We start from the raw sequence: 21,449 nt of genomic DNA, 5'->3' as shown, positions 1-21,449 counted from the left end.
GATGCTTACAGAGAAAGAAGGGATGGAGGAGTAGGGCCGACCAGCCACCTGGGGCTGATCTAGCCACAGGTTCTGATTGGACGACGCGTGATCATAACGTCATGGACTCGTGGCTGGGTTTGGTCGTCACCAACACTGTGCCGCGGGATCGATCTTGATTTATGTAGGAGCTACGATGGTGCGTGGCTGTCTAATCAGTGCGAGAATGTCTGTGACTATACATAAGCTTCCCAGCCTCTCCATCTGGCAGGTCAGCTCCACCGGGTTTCTTCGCCGATAGACCAATTGCGGCTATTGCACTAGTTCACCATCATGTCGGGTAACGGCGTAGACCCTGAGGCAAGGGACAAGTATCTCTTACAAGGTGCGTAATTACCAAGTAAAAGTGATCGTTCGAAACGCTGATAGTTAGTAGTAACCGCTGGACCGTCCTACAACACATCGGAGCACGAGCAAGTGTCGGTCAATGGCGCAGACCCAACATATGTTGAAAGCGAACTTGTAGACGCATGGGTTCGCGTCCGGATCAAAGACTACCATGGCCTACCGCGTAGTTCCCCAGCTTCCTCGTCTTACTTCGACCACCCACAACATACTTCCGACAGGTACTCCATTGCCTACTCCTTTGTGCCCAAACAAGACATGTCTGGCTCTGATCTGGTAATGGGCTTCGATTACGGTCACTCAATCAAACACCAACTTCCGCCGGGCTTCAGGTACGCGATGAAGATCGCTACAAGTATGCTTGATCCTGGGCTTTATTCAGATGCATACTCCGACGAGCCATATTTATACGGGCCCGCGCTTTCGAGTTTCTTCGCTTTCAGGATTGGGGACCGGACCAGCGAAGTGCCAGCAAAAGATCAACTCGCAAATCTCAGCCAAGAAACAGACAACGTAATAGAAGAAGGTGCATCAGGAAGCGGCAAGGAAGTTCGCAAAGCTTCGTCTATGCCTTCGAAGTGGAAAAAGAGGCGGAAGCATTATCTTGACGAACAAGCCCTCTCAGCTTTCACGTTCGAAAAGGGCCGCATGTACCACGCCGACTTCTTTAATCCGCATCTTGATTTTGCGAATTTCTCATTGAGATTGCCGGGCTTCTCCATCAGTGTGGCCAAGTATGTGGATGAAAAAACGCATCATTTGAGATATGTGCTTAAGAACCGGAGGACATCAGATGTGCTTCTCGTGGTCTTTTTCAAGTTGCTGTTTGGCCAGGAACTGGATGATACGCTGGAGAAGGAGAAGAGGAGAGAAAGTGCACCAGCGGCTGTGGTTACGGAGGATCAACCGAAACAGAAGAGTACAGGCCATGATGAATTGACGAAAGTTTGTGCTGCCGAGGAAGCTGAACGACGAGCTTCACAACCTCAACCGTCGATAGTGGAGCGGGACCATGCCCCTCCAAAGCAACCTGAAGGCACAAATGGTGTGACAGCAGAAAGAGCGGTCGAAGATGACGGCAAATCACAAGAAGACCAGAGTTACATCAGTCAAGCAACGACCGCTGCTTCGAATCTTGCAAATTCCGTGGTTGCAGTGTACGCAGCGCTGGGCTTCGGCAACTCGTCGTCATCGTCCGATTCGGAGGCTTCAAGCAGGAGGAGTAGCTCATCGCACCCACCGAACAGGTCAATGACGGCCGAGATTGATAACATGAATGACGAGACAGTAGAGCAGTATTTACAAAGTCGACAGGGCAGCGTATGAGATTCTCTGTATACCCACTCAGTATGGAGGCAATGGCGCTGTGTAACCTCATAGTAATGCGAATCTTAATAACTCCTCGTCTCCGGTCCTTTATCCTCGCGAGGCGATGACCATGTGACCGAAGCACTGCATTCAGAAAGTGCATTCTCGTGCTGAGGCAGGAATCTACATAGGGTGGAGAGAACGACGAGAGCAAGGATTCGGCAGTCGGCATCCGCCGATACCAGCCTTAAGTCGCCTAGCGTGCACGTGCTGTCGGGCCCAAGTTCATCTCGAAGCCGATGAAACTCCGGAGATGTCTCCTTGACACACGCTCTGCACCGTCCAACATTCAAAAGGCAACATTACACGCTCCCACACAGCGCGGCGCTGAGATTAAGCAACTTCAGTCGGACCGTGCTTACGCTCACAGCAACTGCACGCGCCAGGGCGCACCCTAGCCCGCGGTAGCTTACCTCCACATGATGGATCTGCGTCTCGGAAACTGATGCTTCCATGGCACTAAGCACGTTTTGTCGTGGAAAGACTGCCCAAAGGACAGCGCGACGCGAGGATAATGTGCGGTCAGGTACTGATTCATCCGGCGTCTGTCTTCCCGCGACCTGCGGGTATCTGTGTTCCAGTAAGAATCTTCTTGCGGCACTCTTAGTGGCGCGGATTCATGCGTTGCCGGTTGGTATGGCTCTCTTATGTAGCTGAAAAATACCTCTCCTACGCCAATGGCGCTTTTGCACAATCTATTCTTTCACATGATCATCTCCCGCGTAGTACTACCGTAGCTACGATATCGGTCCGTTGCGGAAACTCAGGAATCATGATAAGCACATGTTTGGACCTCGCACTCTTGTGCCATCCGGTACTCGCATTTCTCTCGATACAACGACCAAAGATGGCGGCTCAACAATCGAAATGGCAATACTTCTTCCTCAGTTTCTTTGCATTGCTCGCTATGCGCTATGCCAGCACTACGGCCGCTACTCCACAAGCGCCGCAAGAGATTGTTCAGCCTGTCTGTCAGTCGGTTGACCAGCCAAATCCTATTGCGTCAATATACCCGATGAACGCGACGGGAACATTGAACGGCACAGTTTCGGTACTACCGATATCCCTGGAGCTTGCACGTCAGCTCATTCCGTCGCAATACCGCATCTTGGAACATGCATACCGACATCTCCTTCCTTCGTTTCCTGAAGGAATGTATCCAGCTGTACTCCAGGCAGTACACGATCACGAAGTACAAGCTTTCGGGTACCAGATACCCGATTTTTCGGTACGAGATGCCCCTAAACTTAGATCGCAAACATGCTAACGATGACTAGCGTAGTGGCATTGAATTCCCCTTCCTGGATCTACTAGGCGACAATACGACATCATTCAAGTGGGCACCATCACTTCTCATGTCTGCCGAGAACGCAATCGCTCTCAAAGGTGCGGCAGACTACGGAACCAAGACCTACCCCTCTTCTTTCGAGCCCGCCTGTGACGCGTACAGTGCTGTACCCGATGCCAAGGAGCCAGGAACAACCTCGTTCAGCGCAAAGAGTTCTAATTCTAGCGCTGCATTCGTCAGCACGCGGTTGTCGTTGTCGACAGAGGAAGTCTACCCAATTGGCTTCTTCATGAACGTCACGAACCAAGTGACATTTGCAGATGGCAAGACGTGCGACAACATGATTCGTCTTTTCAATACTAGCCTGACGACGAGTCCCAACACGATCGAGACAGTCAAGGGTACCGTGAAAGCTAAGATCTTTCCCTTTGACACCGAGAAGGAATGGGAATGCGCGCATGGAATCAGGCTAGACACGGCGTTTATCGAGAACAACTACCTGCCTTGTGAGAACTTCCGGAATTATGGCGCTTAGAACTGGGGGGTAGAGAGTGGGAAATAGGCTGTGAGGAGACAGAACGTGAGGCGAGCACATCATACGGGGATATGCGAATCCCTTTCTGGCGCACGGAGTCACGAATGACCCAACAACGATACCCAATGAGCTACAATAGCTAGCGAATTACCATTAGAGTGTACATAGAATTTTAGAACAATGCGAAGGCGTTCAAACATGTTACATGATCCTTCTTTTAAAGCGTCGCCTGGCTACCATGAAGACAAAATCGCAAGCACGTCCTTGACACAGAAAGTAGACATTCCTTGTCTGCATACAAAGGAGCTTATTCAAGGTATTCACAATGGATAGTATATGTAGGAGTAGAAATACTTGATTACATATGTACTCGAGGTATTCAGCGTCTTACGTATACCTTCAACGTGAATATTTACCAAGTACCTCAAAAAGCTGAGCAGGGTGTCTTATTTCAATTTTTGGAGACGTGTGAGCGTCACGGTGAACACAAATAAGTTGATGTACATGAAACATGTGGTCACATAGATCAGGGAACAACGATGTGTACGAATTTTGAATATCATTTGACAGGAAACCCTCAGCCTCTTCCTAGCAAACCCTTGAGCCTAGCCACCTTACCCAAAATGATCCCTTTGAGCCCCCCAGCACCCATGTTAGGCACCTCATCCACACTCACAAAGCGGCGAACAAGCAAATTAAAGATGTTGCCAAAGCCCAGCGCCATGACAGTACTGGTCAAAATGATGACGTTATACGGCATACTGAAATCTGGTGTTGGAAGGGGGAGAAGTAATGAAGTAGTGCGAACATAGATTCCCTTGTTGTCTCCTGAGTCGGGAGAAAGGATACGGATGACAGCAGGTGCGACGTCGAAGCCTCGATTCGCATCTGGTGGGTACTCTGTGTAACGTAGAATCGCTTTCTCGAAATCGTAGGTTAGAGTGAGGGTAGAGCTTGGTGGGATGACCAAGCGCAACTCGAGGTGAGTGCCGCGCTCGCGGTCAACAGCTGGTCGATAGTAGGTCTCTTTGATGGGGCTTTCGTCTGTGGTGTCGACGCGGGCTTGGAGAGTATGCAGGTAGGGTTTCATGAACCATGGTAGAGACTCTAGATATACTATCTCAACGGCATTGGTGGTGGATGGGTTCTTGATGATTGACTGTGTGCTACCCCGTTCCTGGCCATGGCCGTTTATAGACCTGGCGGCGAAAACGAGAGGATCAGGGCGGACAAGGCCGGTCATCATCTTCTGTTCGGGTAGGATAAGATCGAAGTCTGCGCCGGTGGGAAGCTTGTAGCATCGGAGCGTGTCTGATGCTAGTCTTGACTCGGTGAATTCGCCTGTTGTCTTGACTTCGAGTGTACGTTCTGGTGGTGTGTTGATGCATACATTGTTTGCCTCCCCCTCAGCTTGATCTGCCAACGGACATGCTCCCCTAAGTGGTCTTCCAAAGACCTCTTCCAGTGTCCAGCCGGGCTCAGTACCCTTGTTCAAAGGGTAACAGGTATCATGGCCATTGTACGGCTTGGATGTATCGCATTCCATCTGGCTGATCGGCAGAGGTCGTGGAATCGGGTTGTCTCTTGGACGCTTGGCTCTCGCAATATCCAAGACCATGTCCACGCTTTGCTCCATCTCAATCGAACAGCTGGAACTACCTTCTTCGCATGTTGGGCGCACATCGATAGCCATAGTCTGAAACGAAGCATCGAACAGCTTGTGTCCGTCCAGTAAGCTGGACACACCTGCCTTGCCCTTGCAAGGTAGTAACTTGAGGAAGGGTGTAAGGTTCTCCGTGCAGACGACTTCGTGGGGCAGCGTGCCGTGGAGGAGATGGAGATTGGAGGAGTTACCGTGCTGGCCTTCAGGATCGAATGACATGACCGGTCGTATTGTCTTGGTAGCATCGATAAAATTGATAGAGGCGCAAAAGAGGCCCGACAGAGCATTGGTCAGCTTCAACCATCGTGCAAATGCTCTGGGTCAATCAGTATGAGTTTTTTGTCCATTTGATGCGATTCATATACTCTTCTTCAGTATCAGCTTCTACCCACGCCCACAGCTCAACACCAGTGCCTCCTTCTCTTGCGCCGTTCCATGGCCGCTGGCCCCAATTCTCGGCATCCCAACGTCCAACACTGAACCTTAAATGTAGTTCCCTCGTGTGCGCATGTTGCAGGATCTGTCCGAAAGATCGCGGAAAGTATCGGAAGTTTTGCTGTTCGAACGCGTGTGCACTTTCGTTGCTTCGGAAATTGAAAGAGGCCAGAAGAGTGTCCTGGGGAAGGGGCCGAAGCAGGAGTCGCTCACTGTAGTCGGCGCCTGCAGAGACAAATGCAATCAAGGCATTGAGCAAAAGAAAGTAAAAAGACGAAAGCATCGCAGCATTGTAGCGCTCTCTACGCGAAATGTGTCCTTGTCGACTGACGATACGTGTTGGATGCCGCGGCCAACGTGTGAGGTGAAGACGCCCCACATGTGATTGGCCAGCTGACGTGAGTACTTGGCATTGCCGCGGTCGCGATTTCTTTTGGCTATCACTCACCTCCAAGCTCTCCACATCACGACCCAACCGCGCAATACCCTAATATACACATCATGGCCGCCGCAGAGACGCGCAGGCTGCTTGGTAGGCACTCTAGTTCTCTTCTCACTATCACATATCATATGCTAACGCGACTCCAGAGCAGCTTATGGGCGAACAGCTCATGAGCGGAACCGACCAGCGCGCGCCCCAACTCAGCATCACCGACCCCAAAGTTTGTCGCTCATATCTCGTAGGCAACTGCCCCCATGATCTCTTCACCAACACCAAGAACGAACTGGGTCCCTGTTCCAAGGTCCACAACGAGGCGCTCAAGACGGAGTACCAGGAGGCAGACGCGGACCAGAAGCGCAGGTGGGGCTTCGAGTTTGATTACATGCGCGATATGCAGCATCACATTGACAGCTGCAACCGCAAGATAGACACTGCCCAGCGTCGCTTGGAGAAGACGCCTGAAGAGATACGGCAAACCAATGCTCTCGTGAGTAACTCCAGCTTTCGATTCTGCTCCACGGCTAACAGTGGACAGCTCAAAGCGATAAATGAACTTACCAAATCCATCGATGCCGGCATGCTCGAGATCCAGATCATGGGCGAAGAAGGTATGGTCAACATGGCCGTACAAGAGTTCACCAAAGTCCGCTACAAGAAAGCCGAGAAAGAGGAGCGCGAGAGGGAGCTTCGGGCTCTGTCAGATACTGGAGGACCATCCGGTCATCAGAAGCTCCAAGTCTGCGACGTTTGCGGTGCGTATCTCAGCCGTCTTGATAATGATCGGCGTCTAGCAGACCATTTCTACGGCAAGATGCATCTTGGCTACGCTCAAATGCGCAAGTCCTACGAAAGCCTAACCAAGGAGCTCAAGGACCGCGCGCCACCGAGCCGCAACAACTACTCTTCCTCGGGCGGCGACATGGACCGAGGCGGTGGTGGAGGCTGGGGAGGAGGCGGATATGGCGGTGGCGGCTTCCGTGGCGGACGAGGAGGCCGCCGTGGTGGCAGGAGAGGCGGCGGCTGGTAATTACCCCCGGAAATTGGCGTTAAGGTGTGTCTAGATTCCCAAAAGGTTCGGCTTACTGCAGGACTCATGCGAAGACTACCGCGACTCCGCGGTATTTGTACAACAACTGGCGATTTTGAGTGCCCCGTTCGGGCATGTGAGCTTTGAGACAGTCCAATCAGAACATGTACGCTTTTCTCCAAGATGCACTTGTCATGCTTCTAACCACCATCAAGGGATTTCTGTGCGACTGCCGGATCGACTGGATGAGAGAGAGAACATTAGTATTGCCACAGGTGAGTTGCAATTTTGTGGTAGATTCCTGCAGATGTGACTCGCTGTCGTAGACTTCGGCCATCTTACATTCTGATATAAATTAATCATCGACATCTGCATTCCTACATTTCTTCGACATGCACTACATGCACTACATGCACTACATGCACTACATGGTAAGTCATGAGACAATCGTCGACATGCAATTATTTGCCTTCGGGCTGCTGGGCATTACGAAAGCATGGATGTAAGAAACCTTTGTATCCCCAAAGTTGATGTCTTTGGTTCTACGAGGTTGCGTCTATTGTTTCAAACCCAAGAACGTAGTTTCGCTAGACTTTGATCCTCTATTTATCATACAATAACAATAGAAAATACAGAGCGCATTCCTATGTATCACAATCGTCCATACGCCATCGTAGGCCTTGAGACATGCTGCGGCTGCTCACTGTGTATGTCTATCTCGAAAGTGTCCGTGGAGATGGTGCTTAGTTTCGAAGCGGGATGTAATGACTCTTCATTCCCTCCAAGCAGCGAGTCGGCTTCTACAGCTTGTGGTTTCCGTCGTCTCAGCCAAAGCTTTTCCTGCTGTAGAGCCGTCGATGTCGTCTCTGCGCTGTTGGGCCATCGGAAGGTAACTGGTATGTTCTTGCTGACTTCCATCATCTCACTTGCCTCCATCAACTTTCCTTCTTCGTGCACTAGACGCTCCTCTTCATCACTCGTATCGTTCGGTTGCCGGTAACTACCTCGGTGAATCATCTCTATATTGTCTGCTAGTTCATTTTCAGGCGAGCGAGCAGCAGAAGCACCTGCATCTGTAGATTCAATCTTGTGACCGTAGAAGATTAGTGGCAGGATGCTTTCCTTCCACACTGGCCTATCGTGACGGTGGCGCCAGTTGGTAATTATCGTCCAGACTGAGAGAAGAACCGTGACGAAAGTGAGAATGACAGGCAACAGAAGCCAGTAGATGTGCATAGCAATGCATGTAGTCGTCTGCCACGCCAAGCCCTGAGCCAGACCCGATGGGAGATCTTTACTCAAAGAAGGATCCAGGCCTCTGTCAGAAAGAAGAGCGCTACGTATTGTGTCGTTGAAAGGGTTGGTGCCGTACTCAAACCTGAACCGGTTGGTCATTGCATTCGTGAATGAGTTGAACCAGAAATTGACATCATCGAAATGCATTGCACCATTGTTGAATAACGTCCGCAGTACAGCGCCGGCGCCAAGGTCTGTAAGCATGCCTGCGTTCTTCTCGTAGTTGTGCTTGTAGCATTGCAGACCTTTGTAGAGAGTACAGTCTCCAACAAAGATTTCGTTATGGAATACAGTCGAAATTGCTTTCACGAATTGCGCATTCTGTCGATATATGCATTGCTCGGGGGCTGAAATATTTCGATACTCGTATCGGTAAGATGTGGAATCGTCTCCCGTAGTATTAGCAAGACTGTATAGAGTCAAATTGGTTGCATTAGGTAGAGAGGACATGGTTTCCTTGTCGTAAACGTTTTCTCCAATGCGGCATGGAGCTTTGACCGCCGTGTAGTGATACCATGGGTTGTTCGAACTACTCCAGCTCTCGATCCCATTAGGGTTGGATTCCTGACCTCTTGTATCAGCCTGTAAGATGTCTGATCGAATCTCCCTTTCGTCGAGCTGATTGTTGGTAATAGAAACAGTGTATGTACGTAGACAAGGGTACAAACTACACATGACTGCAGTCAGGTTGGCATTATCTTGAATGGCACCTCTCCCTCTTCCCATGAAAGTGGCGTTGATATAGGCCCATCTAGATGCAGCCCTCAATTCTGGCGTGAACAGGTCTGCCATCCATTCAAGGTCTTCAGTGGGCCAAATTTCCGCCACCTTGGTGCCAATTTGAGGTCTGTCGTAAGTGAAATTGAAGCCGTTGGGTAGTGTGTAACGAGTCTCGTTCGTTGTCGCGTCCAAGTCCTTAGCAGTAACAAGAGAGACGACATCAGCACAAATGTTGCACATCCCAACTGTGGAGTATGACACAAGGTTGTCGTCGCTGATGTTTCCGGTTTGAGGTCCTTCTGGGTCACCTTCTGGGAACGTACAGTTGCCTGAACTACAACTAGGGTTGATCTGGTTTTCCACGCCTTCGGGAGCCATGATGCTAGACAGAATGGCTGCGGCAATGTCAGGTGTCGGTATACCATAATCCATTGTAGGCGATTCAGCTATATCGTAATAGCCACCGCTCCGAGGAACATAGTGAGCAAAAGGGATTGACGCATTCATCCCCAGTGCAGGAAACGAGCACTCTGACGTTCGACTGGCCTGTTGAACGAATGGGCCTACCAGAAAAGAGGCGAGCAGGATAATTGCAGCAATCAACGTCACCACATCCTTCCATAAGACGGTTGGTATAAGGAGCAGAGCACCAAAGCTGCCACGGCTTCCAGAGTCAAATTGCTGCAAGTCGGCCAAGGGGCGTGTGCGATCTCGCCCAAACCACTCCCACTTCCTTTGTGAAATGACCTGGGAAACAATGACGACCACCATAGCGCGATGAATAGTTGACAGGAGGGCGAGCAATGCATTGAAGTTGAGGCGGAAACCCCAATGAGGTGCCGGTTTGCCGTCATATATCGCAAGAAGGGCGGTAATGGCGCTAATCAGGCCGGTCGCCAGTACGAGAGCAAGTAACTCCCATATCCAGGTACGGAAGATGTGGTATGGCCGCATTACGGGCGCGGGCATTGGTGAACGTTGAGAGTGCGAAGACAACAGGTGACGCTAGACATCCGCGAGAGGTTGAAGAGAAGTACCCGCTGTAAGTCTGAATGGTAGAACGAGCAACGCGTCCACAGGTCAGCTCATGTTACAGATATAAAACACTATAAGCTTATCTGTAGTTTGCCTTACTGCATTACATGAAACCAGAGGGTATTGTCATAGCCCAGAAATTCGGTGCATCGCCGTTGCCGTGCATAAACTGGTTACAAGAAGAAACGGCTCGGCGGCAAAACTTGATAGGTAAGCATCGAGTTAAGGCAACCTGCGCTTCTTCTAGTGCTCTTCTCCGGTCTGGATTTATCTATGTGCGCGCGGTCGCATAAGCGCAGGTCTCTGGCCCCTCTTGGGTGGGGGCCGAATTTAGTGTCGTACAGGTCGCAGCGATTACCATGTATGTTACCTGCAATGTAGTCATTTCTCACTCAAAAGGCACACACAGCCCCATTGCCACACCTCAAGAGTCTGGTGACGTAAGCACACTCTACTAGAAAGAGGATCATCGATAGAATTATGATGGGCGACAAAGCCGCAAAATATCTTCGTTGAAATTGCGTTATAAATAGGAACGGCACATAGGTACTATGCTGCGCTAAGGGTATATATAAACGCCTGGTCCAATGTCACGAAAGGCACCAAAGGACCTCATTGTTGTTTACTGAAAGACAACGAGTCAAAGCTCTATACTGACCTGAGCTAATTGTAGCTCCGATAAACCTCCAGGAATAACAACCTCTCCGTGATCCCGCCCCATCCGTCTAGCGAATGTTTCTTCGCTAGCTTCGCCAGCTCGAGTCCATCGCCACTCTCCACAGCGACATCGTCTTCAATGCTCCAGATACCTCTTGCTTTCGGCAGAGGATTTCCGTCTTTCCATGCCTCAAGGACTCTGACTGCTAGTTCTGGACGCATCCGCGTACGTTTGAGTGCTTTACTGATGTAATCATTAGACCATCCCTCTTCGTTTCGGTCTTCATAAAACTCGTCGATCTCGTCTCCTGTAAGGGGTGGATCGGGGTCTCCCGAGCCTGTGGATGTTGAAGACGCTGAAGATGGGGCAGGTGATGAGGATAGGCGGAGTGGTTGTGGGGGTGCCTGAGAGTAAAGAGTCTGGTCGGGGCCTTCCTCTTCCTGGAGGGAACGGCGGAACTCTTCCAAGGACTGGGTCGTGGAAGCATCGGATTCTAGTTGTTGGAAGGGTGATGAGGACCGCTGTCTTTGATGAGGCTTTATACCGTAGGTGTGGTCATGTGGTCTTGACAAGCTGTCTTGTGTCGGCGAGAGAATGGCCTGAGTGTCGAAGTAGGACACCTTCTGGCGCGCGGCACGTGGTGTGGGTGTGTTTGAGGGTAAATTGTCGCTGACGACATTATCTGCTGGAGGTGGATGTAATTGATCAGTGTCCGGAAAGTCATCTGATTCTATGCTCTCCACCTCTTTCTCTTCAGGGTCGGCTTCCAAATTGACCATAGTAGCGTCGTCCCCTAAATCGAGCGCTTCTGATCGAATATGCTCTTGCATCAGCTCTTCAGCATCCTCTAAATGTGAAGTCGACTGAGAGCTCTCAGCAGATGATATCTCGACAGACTGGTGCTGTGTACCGACTTCTTTATTTGGTCCCACTGAATCCTCTCGTGTAGGCGTTGCGCTTTCACTCTTTCGCCGTTTGGTAGGAGGCGCTAGCCGCGTCTCTTCTTCCTGCTCTGCGAAATCGTTCTCTCGCAATCGCTTTGTAACCCTTTCCATCCGATCTTCGTAAAAGTTCGAAGATTCCGGATGGGCAGTTGATGATGACGGCACCTTGATTTCTGACGCAATGTCTGCTGAGTTCTTTAAAGAATCCAGGGGGTTTTTCGTGACTGGCTGGTCTTTGGCAGAAGGCAGCTTATTCGGTCTCCCCAGCTCTGGCGACTGTGAACTGCTCGGCTGACTTTGACTCGGGCGTGCTTCATCGTGTTGCCGTTCCACCTGCCTCTTGATTTTCTCTCTTTTAGAAACTGGATCAACCAACCATTGAGGATAAACCACCTTCTCATAATACTGTTGCCACTGCTCAGCAGTCTGTTCACCCTTTGCTTCAGCCCATTGAGCCCAATGGGTGCCGTATTCATCCGTTCCTTTCGAATCATCGATGAGATCTGCGAAAGCATACAGCTCTAACCAGTCGTCTACCGTGAACATGCCCTCCAGTTCTTCAACGCTGTAGTCACTTTTCGATTTCGATTTGCCTTTCCTACTGGGATTTTCCGTATTTGAAGTCTGCTCTGGTTTAGGTGTTTGCTGTTTGGTACGCATAGGGGAGGCTGGAGCAGGAGGCATACGTTCTTTTGATTGATCGGAAGGCGGAGACGGGGGAGCGTTGTCAGGTATGTTGAAAGCGGAGGGTGGACGATTCTTCAGTTGCTTATGATAGCGATCGCGCCACGACTGCCATGTATGTCGCGGGTACTGGGCTCATTAGCGACCAGACTCAGACACGATTCTTTGTTGATGCATACCTTGGCTTCCAGCTGCATGTATATTTCATTTCCACCAATTTGGACACCAGCCTCTTGGGCATCGCGCACCCATTTGTAGAGTATCCTGTCCTCTTCTGCAGTATACGCTGCCCTTCCACTCTTTGTGGGTCGGTAGACAGAAGCAGGCTCACGCGCCTCACCTAATGGTGGTCCCGCTCGGTGGTCTGCAGGATCTTGAAGCTCTCCATCTTTGATAGATTTCTCTACGAATGTGTACGATATCGTTCCTGGTGCACAGGTAGTGGGTCTGAAATGGTCCGCGATCCGATAATCTGCCATCTTCTCCAGTTGTACAATCTCTCCACCGTTGGCCTTTATGTCGTCCAGCAGCCGAGAGCGGGACGGCACGCGCTGCGCAACCCAAAACTTCTTGCCTGCAAATATCCCCGTCCCAGAACTGAAGTCGAATTCCTCGGCGACATGCTTGTATACGGTCGGCCCAGCCATAGTGGATTGGTGTTGTCGGTTCGAGGCGCGGGTGAAGAAAGAGGAACGACGCGTTGGCTGAGTTGCGACGCGTGCTCACATGGGCCGCTTGATTCACGCGGGGTCGCTTAGCGGCCGCGGCTACTCAGCCCTATCCATCTCTTGCGCGCTGTCATCTGTGTGAATGGATCAACGAGACAAAGCCACGACATGATGATGCGATTGTAGCTTCGAGTCACATCTTGTTCCTGTGTTCCGCCATGCATAGTGTCGCTTCTAGACTCCTTTCATCATGACAGTCGCGCGCACCATCATCATCTTCACCATCACAGTGTCCCTGGTCACGTTCATAGCTTTCTTCGGACGACTGCCGGCTTTCAGGTATTCACAGTTATTCCCCGAGTCACAGCCATTGCTCTAACGCATTTAGGAACACTCCTATAGGTTTTCTCAACCGCCTCTTCCTCATCCACATCCCATCCGTGTTCCGCAAACTCGACCTCGCCCTCACAAATGGCCGCATCACAAATGGCGGTTCCCGCCTGGGCAACTACCTCATGCATGATAAACACCCACTGGTCGTCATATTCTTCCTCGGCCTCGTAACTGCATGCGCGACGCTATTCCTGCCTACTGTTTGGCACCTCCTTCGACCGTATCATAAGCTTCTGGTTTCCTTTCTGTTGCCACAACCATACGTCTTTTTGTATCTCAGCGCAAAGAGAAACAGCCAGACATATATCAACTCGCTCAACCATGCCGAGCAGATGCGACACTACCCATATGACAGGGTGTTGTACTATCCAGGAACACTATGCCGGACGTGCAAGTTCTTGAAGCCGGCACGGAGCAAGCATTGCAGTATATGCAAGACATGCGTGTCAAGAATGGATCATCATTGCATATGGGTCAACAACTGTCTAGGAAGAGGGAACTATAAGTGGTTTCTAGCCTTGTTGCTGTCGACTGGTGTACTGATCGCCTACGGAGCATATCTGGCTTACTACGCCCTTTCACCACTAGTCAACAAGCACTACTCGAAATATGAAGGATGGTATAGATACAAGCCCAAAAATGGCGTAGATGCAAACAGCTGGTTTGGTTGGTTCGATAAGAAAACTCACTACTTCCTCATCTATGTAACCATCTACCTCGACATGGGAGGCGTTCGTGGATCTGGAGTTGGATTACTAGCTCTCCTCACATGGCCACTTCCACTAGGTCTACTTGCATACCACATCTATCTGATTTGGGCTGGCATGACCACGAATGAGAGCGGCAAGTGGGCTGACTGGCGAGACGACATGGCGGACGGTGTTGTGTTCCTGGGGCACAGACGAGAGGATACCATGCAAGAGTACCGCTCAACAACGCCCGCGCACAATCATGCACACGCCTCAGCGCATTCCTCTTCATCAACTTCGCCCTTCCCAACCCCCCCAGAAACCCCGCCAGAAGACGAAGAACCCCCAACAACCTGGCCGTTAGAAAGCAGACACATACTCATCCGCACCCGAACGGGCCAACCACCCAAAACTCTCCCGAGTCGCATCAAGTCGGTAGCCAAAGAAGACAGCTTTGAACGAGTATGGAATCTGGCAGCGGTGGAGAATGTCTACGACTTAGGTATCTGGGACAACATAGTAGAAGCATTGTTGAACTAAAAGACACCCCATATCGAATTGTTGGACCCTCTCCAATATATCTTACATGCATTTGTTCGGCCCTATATCAAACGCTATCCCTGTACTGTAACGAATCCTAGACCCTGCGCCTGTTCATGCTAAAACCTGCTCCTCACCCCAGCCTTCCACTCATAGCTATGACGTCATACGACCCAAACCTCAACACCAACCTTGGAAGGCACATGTACAAGAGATGCAGTACCGCCGGGTCCGCGGAGCTTCCTCCGTTACCAGCCTCCCAATTCTTAAAAGTCACTAATAGTATACATCTCGATCGCAATACTCGTCGAAGACCATCGAAGACCCCATATTTTCAGGAAGGAATAAATCATCTGCACTATTCCAACATGACACAAGCCGTATCAAAGCAAGAAGCTTCCAAGCAGCAAGTACAGCAGCAGAGTCAAGCTGCGGGGAGCAGAGAAGTGCAAGAACATCATGCTAGTGCTAACGCCTCCGTACGTTCATCTCCCCATGATTCTTCTGTTCGAAGTCCTTCCGACATGAACTAATGCTAATATGTCTCCAGGCTGGTTTGAACCTCAACATCTTCGGCGCCCTCTCTGGGGCTTTCTCCTCAAAGCAAAAGAAAACCACGCATCAGAACGCTGATGGCTCGTCTACCACTACCGAGGATAAGCATGACAAAGGTACTTGTTCATCTCGATTGCTCTCTCTCCGGTATCCGCTAACAGCCCAACCAGGTATGGCGAATGCGGCAGCTGGCGGCCGTGGAAGTGCATTCGCAGCTGGAAATGCACAACAGTCTAGTTTGAAAGCAAAGGAGAGTGGCGTGGGACAGGAGAGTAAGCAAGGGAAGAGCGTGAAGCAGGTTGATCATTTGGGCATTGAGGGCTAGAAGCAAGGTAGATAATTGGTAATGTTGTAATCAATATTTGAATTTACGAAGAGAGTGAATAGTAAACGATTATGAATGATCATGATATTATGCTACACAGCCGAAAAGCGTTGAATCGATAATGATGCTATTGGGAAACATGCAAAAACAACCACCATCGTGATATCTAACTCCATAAAACAAACACCCAAATATAACAAACGCTATGCTAGACTCGGTAGATGCAGACCCCCAAACCCAGACATCCCAGATAACCAAAAGTCAAACCCTAAAACTCCAATAAACAGATCTTAAACCGCTCCACCAATCCTACTCAAACCCTCAACTCCCCTCTTAGCAGCAACAACATGCCAAGGCAACGTCCCATTCCTCGTCCCCCTCATCCCTCTAAGTTTCGCCAACAACCCCAGCGCTCTAAACTGTCCCAGCACCTCCTTTAACAAGCCTTCGGCTGTCGTTCTGGTCTGCGGCGTGGGCGTCCACATAAGACTCGTTGTACTCCTCTGTCCCGCATCCTGGGCTGGCCCCGGGCTCTGCGGCGTGCCCGGGTTACTAGCATATGGGTTTGGCAAGGTAGACGCACCCGGGCTAGGGAGATCTGAGGATGCGGATGCAGCGGACGGGGTACTACCGGAAGACGATGGTGGGAAGGGAGAAGATGCCGCGCGTGTCGAGCCTACGGCACCGATCCAGAGGAAGTTTACCGCCACAACTATAGGGCCTGGTTCCGGATCAGGGATCGGGTGTGAGATGCTGTTGCGCGTTTGTTGGGTTTCTCCGCGCTTGACCAGGAGACCGGATATAAGGGCAGGGCTGAATTGGGTTGTGGATTGTGTGTTGTGAAGGCGATGAGCAAGGATCACGCCCCATGTTTCGTCTGTGACGTCGATTAAGCGCGCTTCAGGGTCTGCCGACGGGTCCGTGGCGGAAGGGTCGGCGGAAGGTGTTGCGGCGGGTGTTAGACCTGGTCCCAGGTCCGAGGGGGAGACGCCAGCTTGGGGTGTGGATTCTGGGGTATTTGTACTTCCACCAATAGCCGTGCTTGGCCCTGTCATGGTTGGCGTAAACTTGTACGGAGGATCCGCATCTATCGCTGTGAGTAACGTGACGAATACGTTGATCTGCGTTGGACATGAGATTAGGAAAACCCAGGTCTCTAATTCCTCTCTTTCCAAGACCCCAGCTTTAGCGATGCAGACACGCCAATTGACACGCCTTGACTGCAAAATTTCGATAGTGGTCTGCCAGATTTCTTTCGCGACCTCTCGGAACATGCGTGTACCTAAGTGATACGAGACGACTGCTTGTGACTTGCCGCAGCTATCAGTCCAAGCTGCTGTCACCCACGTGCCATCGAGACTGATCGCGTACCCCAGGTGCATGTACGTGTTTTCTCGAAGCAGATCCTGAGCCGGCTCAGAGATAAGCTTGAATGGTATGTTGCGTGGAAGTGTTTCTTCGAGATGAAAAGCAGGCGCTGCATATATGCTGAGGGATGTTTTGTCTCCACTAGGTGCACTTGGCGGGCATCGGTCGTAAACTTCTCGTGCAAGGCTGAAATATGTAGAGGGATCCAGGATGACAGGAGTGTCGAAAGAAGCTATGTACTTCATCGGGACGACCTGAAGCACAAGATCTGGCTTCTGAGGCTGGTCCGGTCGTCCTGGTGATCCTTGACCGTAAGCCTGGAAGAGTGCCCAGAAAGCCGAACACAGCTCCCACAACGCGGATGGGCCGCCGAAGGGATCAACCATGTAGATAACGAACGCATCAATCTTCGAATCTTGCTGCTCGCGTATCTTCGCATGCTGTATGGCAAGAAGCTTTCCAAGCTGGACGCAAGTCTCTTTAAGAAGCTTGAATGACTCCGCTGGTGTGACAGTTGAGTTTGCCCTCACAGGTACAAGACCTCCTTCAAACTCGACAACCGTCTCGACTCGACTGTGTGTACCAAGCTTACAGCTGTCGTAGGCAAGCTGAAGGTTGAGCAAAAAGTTCTCTAGGCAAGGTCTGAGAGCATCGCTGTGTGGGTAAATGCAGAATGTAACGACATTCTTGGGTGAACTGATGGGTGACAATCCTAAAGGTTCCCAAAAAGCTACTGCAGGAGGAAGCAAGTCCCAATGCGTTTCTGCGCGGCGCACCCTCAAGAATGGTGCATTGATCTGATACAGATGGCTCCCAGTCACAGCTGGTCCGTCGTTCTTTCGCGCGGCTGGCCTTTGCTGTGCTTTTGCTAGGGTAGCATAGTCCTGGAAAACTTCGTGCACACCCGCAAGAGTAGGCAGGTCACATTCTGCAGCCGCTGGGAAGATCTCTTTGATGACCGTATGCCAGCGCGTCTCTGCTATTGCCTCGTTGACAGGCTCTTTCTCAGAGGGTAAATCCTCTCCTAAGAGATCGAGTGTGGTCTTTACAATCTGATCTGTCACGATTTGTGTGATGGAAATACTGTCCTTGGCGCTCAAAGGCTTTTCTTCTGAAACTTCATAACTCATCTCAGGCTGAGAAGTGGGGGTATCAGGCATTTGAGCGGGGCTCGCATGCAGAGAAGGAAGGCTGTAGCGCGCGCCAGCTGTACGGCGTTCCACTGGGGAAGGAAAGTGGACCAAGGACCAGTCCCATAGACTTGGCTCGAAACTGGTCAGATTCAACTCATCAAGTTGCAGACCGTGCAAGTCATGCCAGTCGCCTCCCATGGAATCCGCAAACGACGTTACAGATAGCGGCGTAGCGTTACCGTCACTCTGTAGTTTTCTCTTTGCGGGCATGGTGAGGCCGCCTATGATAGCTGCGGGTGTCGTTCCCGCTTCCTCTTCCTCTCCAGAATCTTCATCGGATTCGTCTGATGTATCACTGGAATCCGAGTCCTCACTAGCTGCTCGAGCAATAGATGCGATCTCTGGTATCTGATTCGTAGATGCGGCACCCACAGTGATACGCAGCTTCGAGAGCAGAGGGATGTCTCTTAGACTTTTGGTCTGCATTACAACGGGCCTGGGGCCTGGACTAGGGCTGGATGAGTTTTGATTGACACTGTCCACAGGGCGATGTGCGCTGAATCGTCCGTCTTGGTACTTTGCATCAGACATGCTCATCTTCCGACTGAAAACCACTGGACTGAAATGAGCATCATTTTTTGTGTCCACGGGTTGGTTTGGTCGAGTGTGCGATGCTAACTTCTTGGGCGGAGATGGCTGCAGTGCCTTGGAAATTGCGCTAGGGCTTAGCGGTGGAGTAGGCTCCTTGGAGAACGAAACCTTTGCTTTAGCTATTGGGGCAACCGGTTTCTCATCAGACAGGTCGGGGCTTTCGACCAAGGGCACTTCCGTGGTCATTGGCTGCTTGCCTTTGTCTTCCTTCTCCACATCCATAGCAGGCTCAGAGGCTGTAGCCAACGCGCTCTCGAGCGCAGCGAAGGGGTCAGAGGAGTCCTCCTCAGGCGGATGTTCAGCAGCGGCTTGAGACTCTTGTTCGTGCGAAGTGTCGATAGGTACTACATTGGTTTCAGGTAGCGCGGGTGCGTCTAGCATGTCAACGTCGTTATCGTCTGGTCCGTCAAAAAAGTCGAAGTCGTCGTCGTTGATACGATCACCTCCGTACCCGTCTTCGTCCATGTCACCAAACAGGTCATCGTTGCCACTGGATGCGTTGAAGTTGTCCGGCGCGGATGGAACGACGGGAGAGGTCAAAGGCATCTGTTGTTCGTCCATTTTCGTGTCGGCCTGTGGAGCTGAGAGATTGATGGCAGGGTTGCTGCCTCCAGGTGCTAGGATAACGTTGGAGACTGTACCAGACACACTCGGCGTGTCACTGTGGGATACTGCAGTGCCAGGAGCCACCCCATCTGGAGGGGTGGGGTAGACACCGCTTACAGCATGCAGGTCACCATAGGCTCCACCACGGGCGTTTAGTGGCGATGATGGAAACAGGTTCTGTTGTTCGTCTTTACGACGGGCAGAGTCTTCCTCCGCCTTTCTCGCTTTCCGTCTGGCCTCAAGAATCTTGTCACGGTCCAGTTTCCCCAGAAACCACTCTTGTGCAGCATCAAGTGGGTCTTTGAAGCCCATGGATTCTGGTGTCTCATACCATCTTAGCATACTATGTCCTCCAACAGTCGAGTCTGCGGATGTCATGTCATGTTCTTCTGAGCTGTGAAAGAAACACAATGCGCGCGGCCAGAGGACGTCCCGATCTGGGCTTGCAAAAGCTGGGCTAGAGGCTGTAGGGCTATTCGTCAAGGTCGTACGTATTCTGACCCAGGAGCTTTTCTTCTCCAGATCAGATAAAGCATAACCCTTCCAGCCTAACCAACGCTTGACACTCGACTTCCAGCTCTCGATGCTTTGCTCCAGAGTGGCGAGTCTAGTACGTTTTCTGTGACGGAGACCAATCTCCTCTATGATAGAATCAAGGGGATCATCAAAACTCGAAATTGTTGCGAGCAATCCATTCGGAGCAACTCGTATGCATTTGCCAGTAAGCCATTTTTCTTCAGCTTGTGTTGAGATGTCGCCGACGCAGCGGATGTCAGTCTTGTAGTCAGTGTAAGTCGAGACTAGGAGTGTGCCTGAGCTAGCCCAATGTACATTCACGCTAGTAAGGCGATGCACAGGAGCTGGCGCTTCAGTCTCGTACGGATCGTCGTCAGCTCGTTTGCAAGCCTTGGACACAAATGTGCGGTAGTTCAAGGCAGTCACGTTGCAATCTTTGACGACGTTGAACGAGATGAGTGCGATGACAGACGATGTGAAGAGCTCATAGATAGTGAAACAATCGGGTGGTGAAGGGGAATCGGATGCTTGAGGCTGACTGCTGCCATGTGATGACCTCGCGCTGCCAGCATGTAGGCCTCTTTGTGGTTGTGTGGCCGATGGGGAGTTGGTCGAGGTGGCAGTGGTGTTCGGATTGCCCGGGCGCATGGGGGGTCGCACTAGATCGATGGCCTTGGTGCATCCTGTCTGCTCGCCTAGCACGTGTTAGCTGGGTGTTGTAGGAAGAAGCGAAGACGACATACTGTGCAGGCGATAGCCGTCGAGCTCTGGGGGTTCGGCATCGTTCGGCTCTAGCTTGTCGACGGTCGTCGGCTTGAACAGCCATAGCCACGGCCGAGATGCATCCTGCGCGACTAGTTGCAGGTCCTGTCGCAGCTGGGCTTCGACTGCGCGTATGTCTTCGGACGTGTTCCAGTCGCGCGTCCTCGAGGAAGTGGGGGTGGTGGTGCGTGTGATAGAGAAGGCTTGATATGCGATAGCCTCAAAGTCTCCCTGTGTATCGTCAGCACATGATGGCGCGCACTTCCATCAAGACGTACTATAGCTTGCGCATTCGTATTACAGGTTTTGAGAAATTCCATTAGAGAGACGGCTCCTCTTTAGGGGACATTCAAGTGGTATTCGCGGCGTATTTTCACTCCAAAGACTGCGCTGTACACCTTTTCCATCAACTCCGCTGCGGTCCGCCCAACGCGTCGCGCGCGACTGTCTCTATCAAAGCGATGTGGGTTGTGATGTAGGCGGGGCGACGAAGGCTAACGTGTCGGCATGATCTGAACGCGTATCTGTAGTTGGAAGATGGAGCATGGCGACCCGCATGCGCACCTTAGGAACGACGGAGGTCCCTGCAATCGGCAATGCCCGATTCAACCAACGGTACGAGTGGTAAATGTGATAGAAAACCCGGGCGAGACTCGACGACGACGACGAAAAAGCACGCAACTGCAATGCGATGTCAGCGAACAAACAGAGCCCGCGGCTCGGCAAGCAAGCGGCGCGCCTCGAGGGCCCTTTCTTAGCCCGGG

At 51.3% G+C, this 21,449-nt stretch overlaps 9 protein-coding genes across 9 annotated transcripts; 5 read left to right on the top strand and 4 right to left on the bottom strand.

The window, feature by feature from the left end:
* Positions 1–312: 312 nt before the first annotated feature.
* On the top strand, positions 313–1,710 carry J4E82_006401 (uncharacterized protein; the record flags this gene model as incomplete). The annotated part of the gene is made up of 2 exons (XM_051732658.1): positions 313–364; positions 416–1,710. 2 exons carry the CDS (start codon positions 313–315, stop codon positions 1,708–1,710), a joined length of 1,347 nt encoding a protein of 448 aa, XP_051587608.1.
* An 889-nt stretch (positions 1,711–2,599) lies between these two features.
* J4E82_006400 (uncharacterized protein) lies at positions 2,600–3,575 on the top strand (the record flags this gene model as incomplete). The annotated part of the gene is made up of 2 exons (XM_051732657.1): positions 2,600–2,980; positions 3,030–3,575. 2 exons carry the CDS (start codon positions 2,600–2,602, stop codon positions 3,573–3,575), a joined length of 927 nt encoding a protein of 308 aa, XP_051587607.1.
* Positions 3,576–4,152: 577 nt separating this feature from the next.
* On the bottom strand, positions 4,153–5,956 carry J4E82_006399 (uncharacterized protein; the record flags this gene model as incomplete). The annotated part of the gene is made up of 2 exons (XM_051732656.1): positions 4,153–5,554; positions 5,604–5,956. 2 exons carry the CDS (start codon positions 5,954–5,956, stop codon positions 4,153–4,155), a joined length of 1,755 nt encoding a protein of 584 aa, XP_051587606.1.
* Positions 5,957–6,174: 218 nt separating this feature from the next.
* On the top strand, positions 6,175–7,142 carry J4E82_006398 (uncharacterized protein; the record flags this gene model as incomplete). Its single annotated transcript, XM_051732655.1, has 3 exons — positions 6,175–6,205; positions 6,262–6,602; positions 6,651–7,142. 3 exons carry the CDS (start codon positions 6,175–6,177, stop codon positions 7,140–7,142), a joined length of 864 nt encoding a protein of 287 aa, XP_051587605.1.
* A 651-nt stretch (positions 7,143–7,793) lies between these two features.
* Positions 7,794–10,127, bottom strand: J4E82_006397 (uncharacterized protein; the record flags this gene model as incomplete). The annotated part of the gene is made up of 1 exon (XM_051732654.1): positions 7,794–10,127. The coding sequence occupies one exon, from the start codon at positions 10,125–10,127 to the stop codon at positions 7,794–7,796; it is 2,334 nt and encodes a 777-aa protein (XP_051587604.1).
* Positions 10,128–10,856: 729 nt separating this feature from the next.
* Positions 10,857–13,126, bottom strand: J4E82_006396 (uncharacterized protein; the record flags this gene model as incomplete). Its single annotated transcript, XM_051732653.1, has 2 exons — positions 10,857–12,608; positions 12,659–13,126. 2 exons carry the CDS (start codon positions 13,124–13,126, stop codon positions 10,857–10,859), a joined length of 2,220 nt encoding a protein of 739 aa, XP_051587603.1.
* A 271-nt stretch (positions 13,127–13,397) lies between these two features.
* Positions 13,398–14,769, top strand: J4E82_006395 (uncharacterized protein; the record flags this gene model as incomplete). The annotated part of the gene is made up of 2 exons (XM_051732652.1): positions 13,398–13,486; positions 13,536–14,769. 2 exons carry the CDS (start codon positions 13,398–13,400, stop codon positions 14,767–14,769), a joined length of 1,323 nt encoding a protein of 440 aa, XP_051587602.1.
* A 368-nt stretch (positions 14,770–15,137) lies between these two features.
* On the top strand, positions 15,138–15,649 carry J4E82_006394 (uncharacterized protein; the record flags this gene model as incomplete). The annotated part of the gene is made up of 3 exons (XM_051732651.1): positions 15,138–15,248; positions 15,320–15,440; positions 15,495–15,649. 3 exons carry the CDS (start codon positions 15,138–15,140, stop codon positions 15,647–15,649), a joined length of 387 nt encoding a protein of 128 aa, XP_051587601.1.
* A 290-nt stretch (positions 15,650–15,939) lies between these two features.
* J4E82_006393 (uncharacterized protein) lies at positions 15,940–21,005 on the bottom strand (the record flags this gene model as incomplete). The annotated part of the gene is made up of 3 exons (XM_051732650.1): positions 15,940–20,618; positions 20,667–20,916; positions 20,964–21,005. The coding sequence occupies 3 exons, from the start codon at positions 21,003–21,005 to the stop codon at positions 15,940–15,942; spliced, it is 4,971 nt and encodes a 1,656-aa protein (XP_051587600.1).
* Between the last annotated feature and the right edge of the window lie 444 nt (positions 21,006–21,449).

Source organism: Alternaria postmessia, assembly GCF_024291825.1.
Source record: "Alternaria postmessia strain BMP 2775 chromosome Unknown scaffold_37, whole genome shotgun sequence".
NCBI lineage: Eukaryota > Fungi > Ascomycota > Dothideomycetes > Pleosporales > Pleosporaceae > Alternaria > Alternaria postmessia.
Note: the sequence above shows the minus strand (reverse complement) of the source record. Positions and strands in the feature narration are given on the sequence as shown.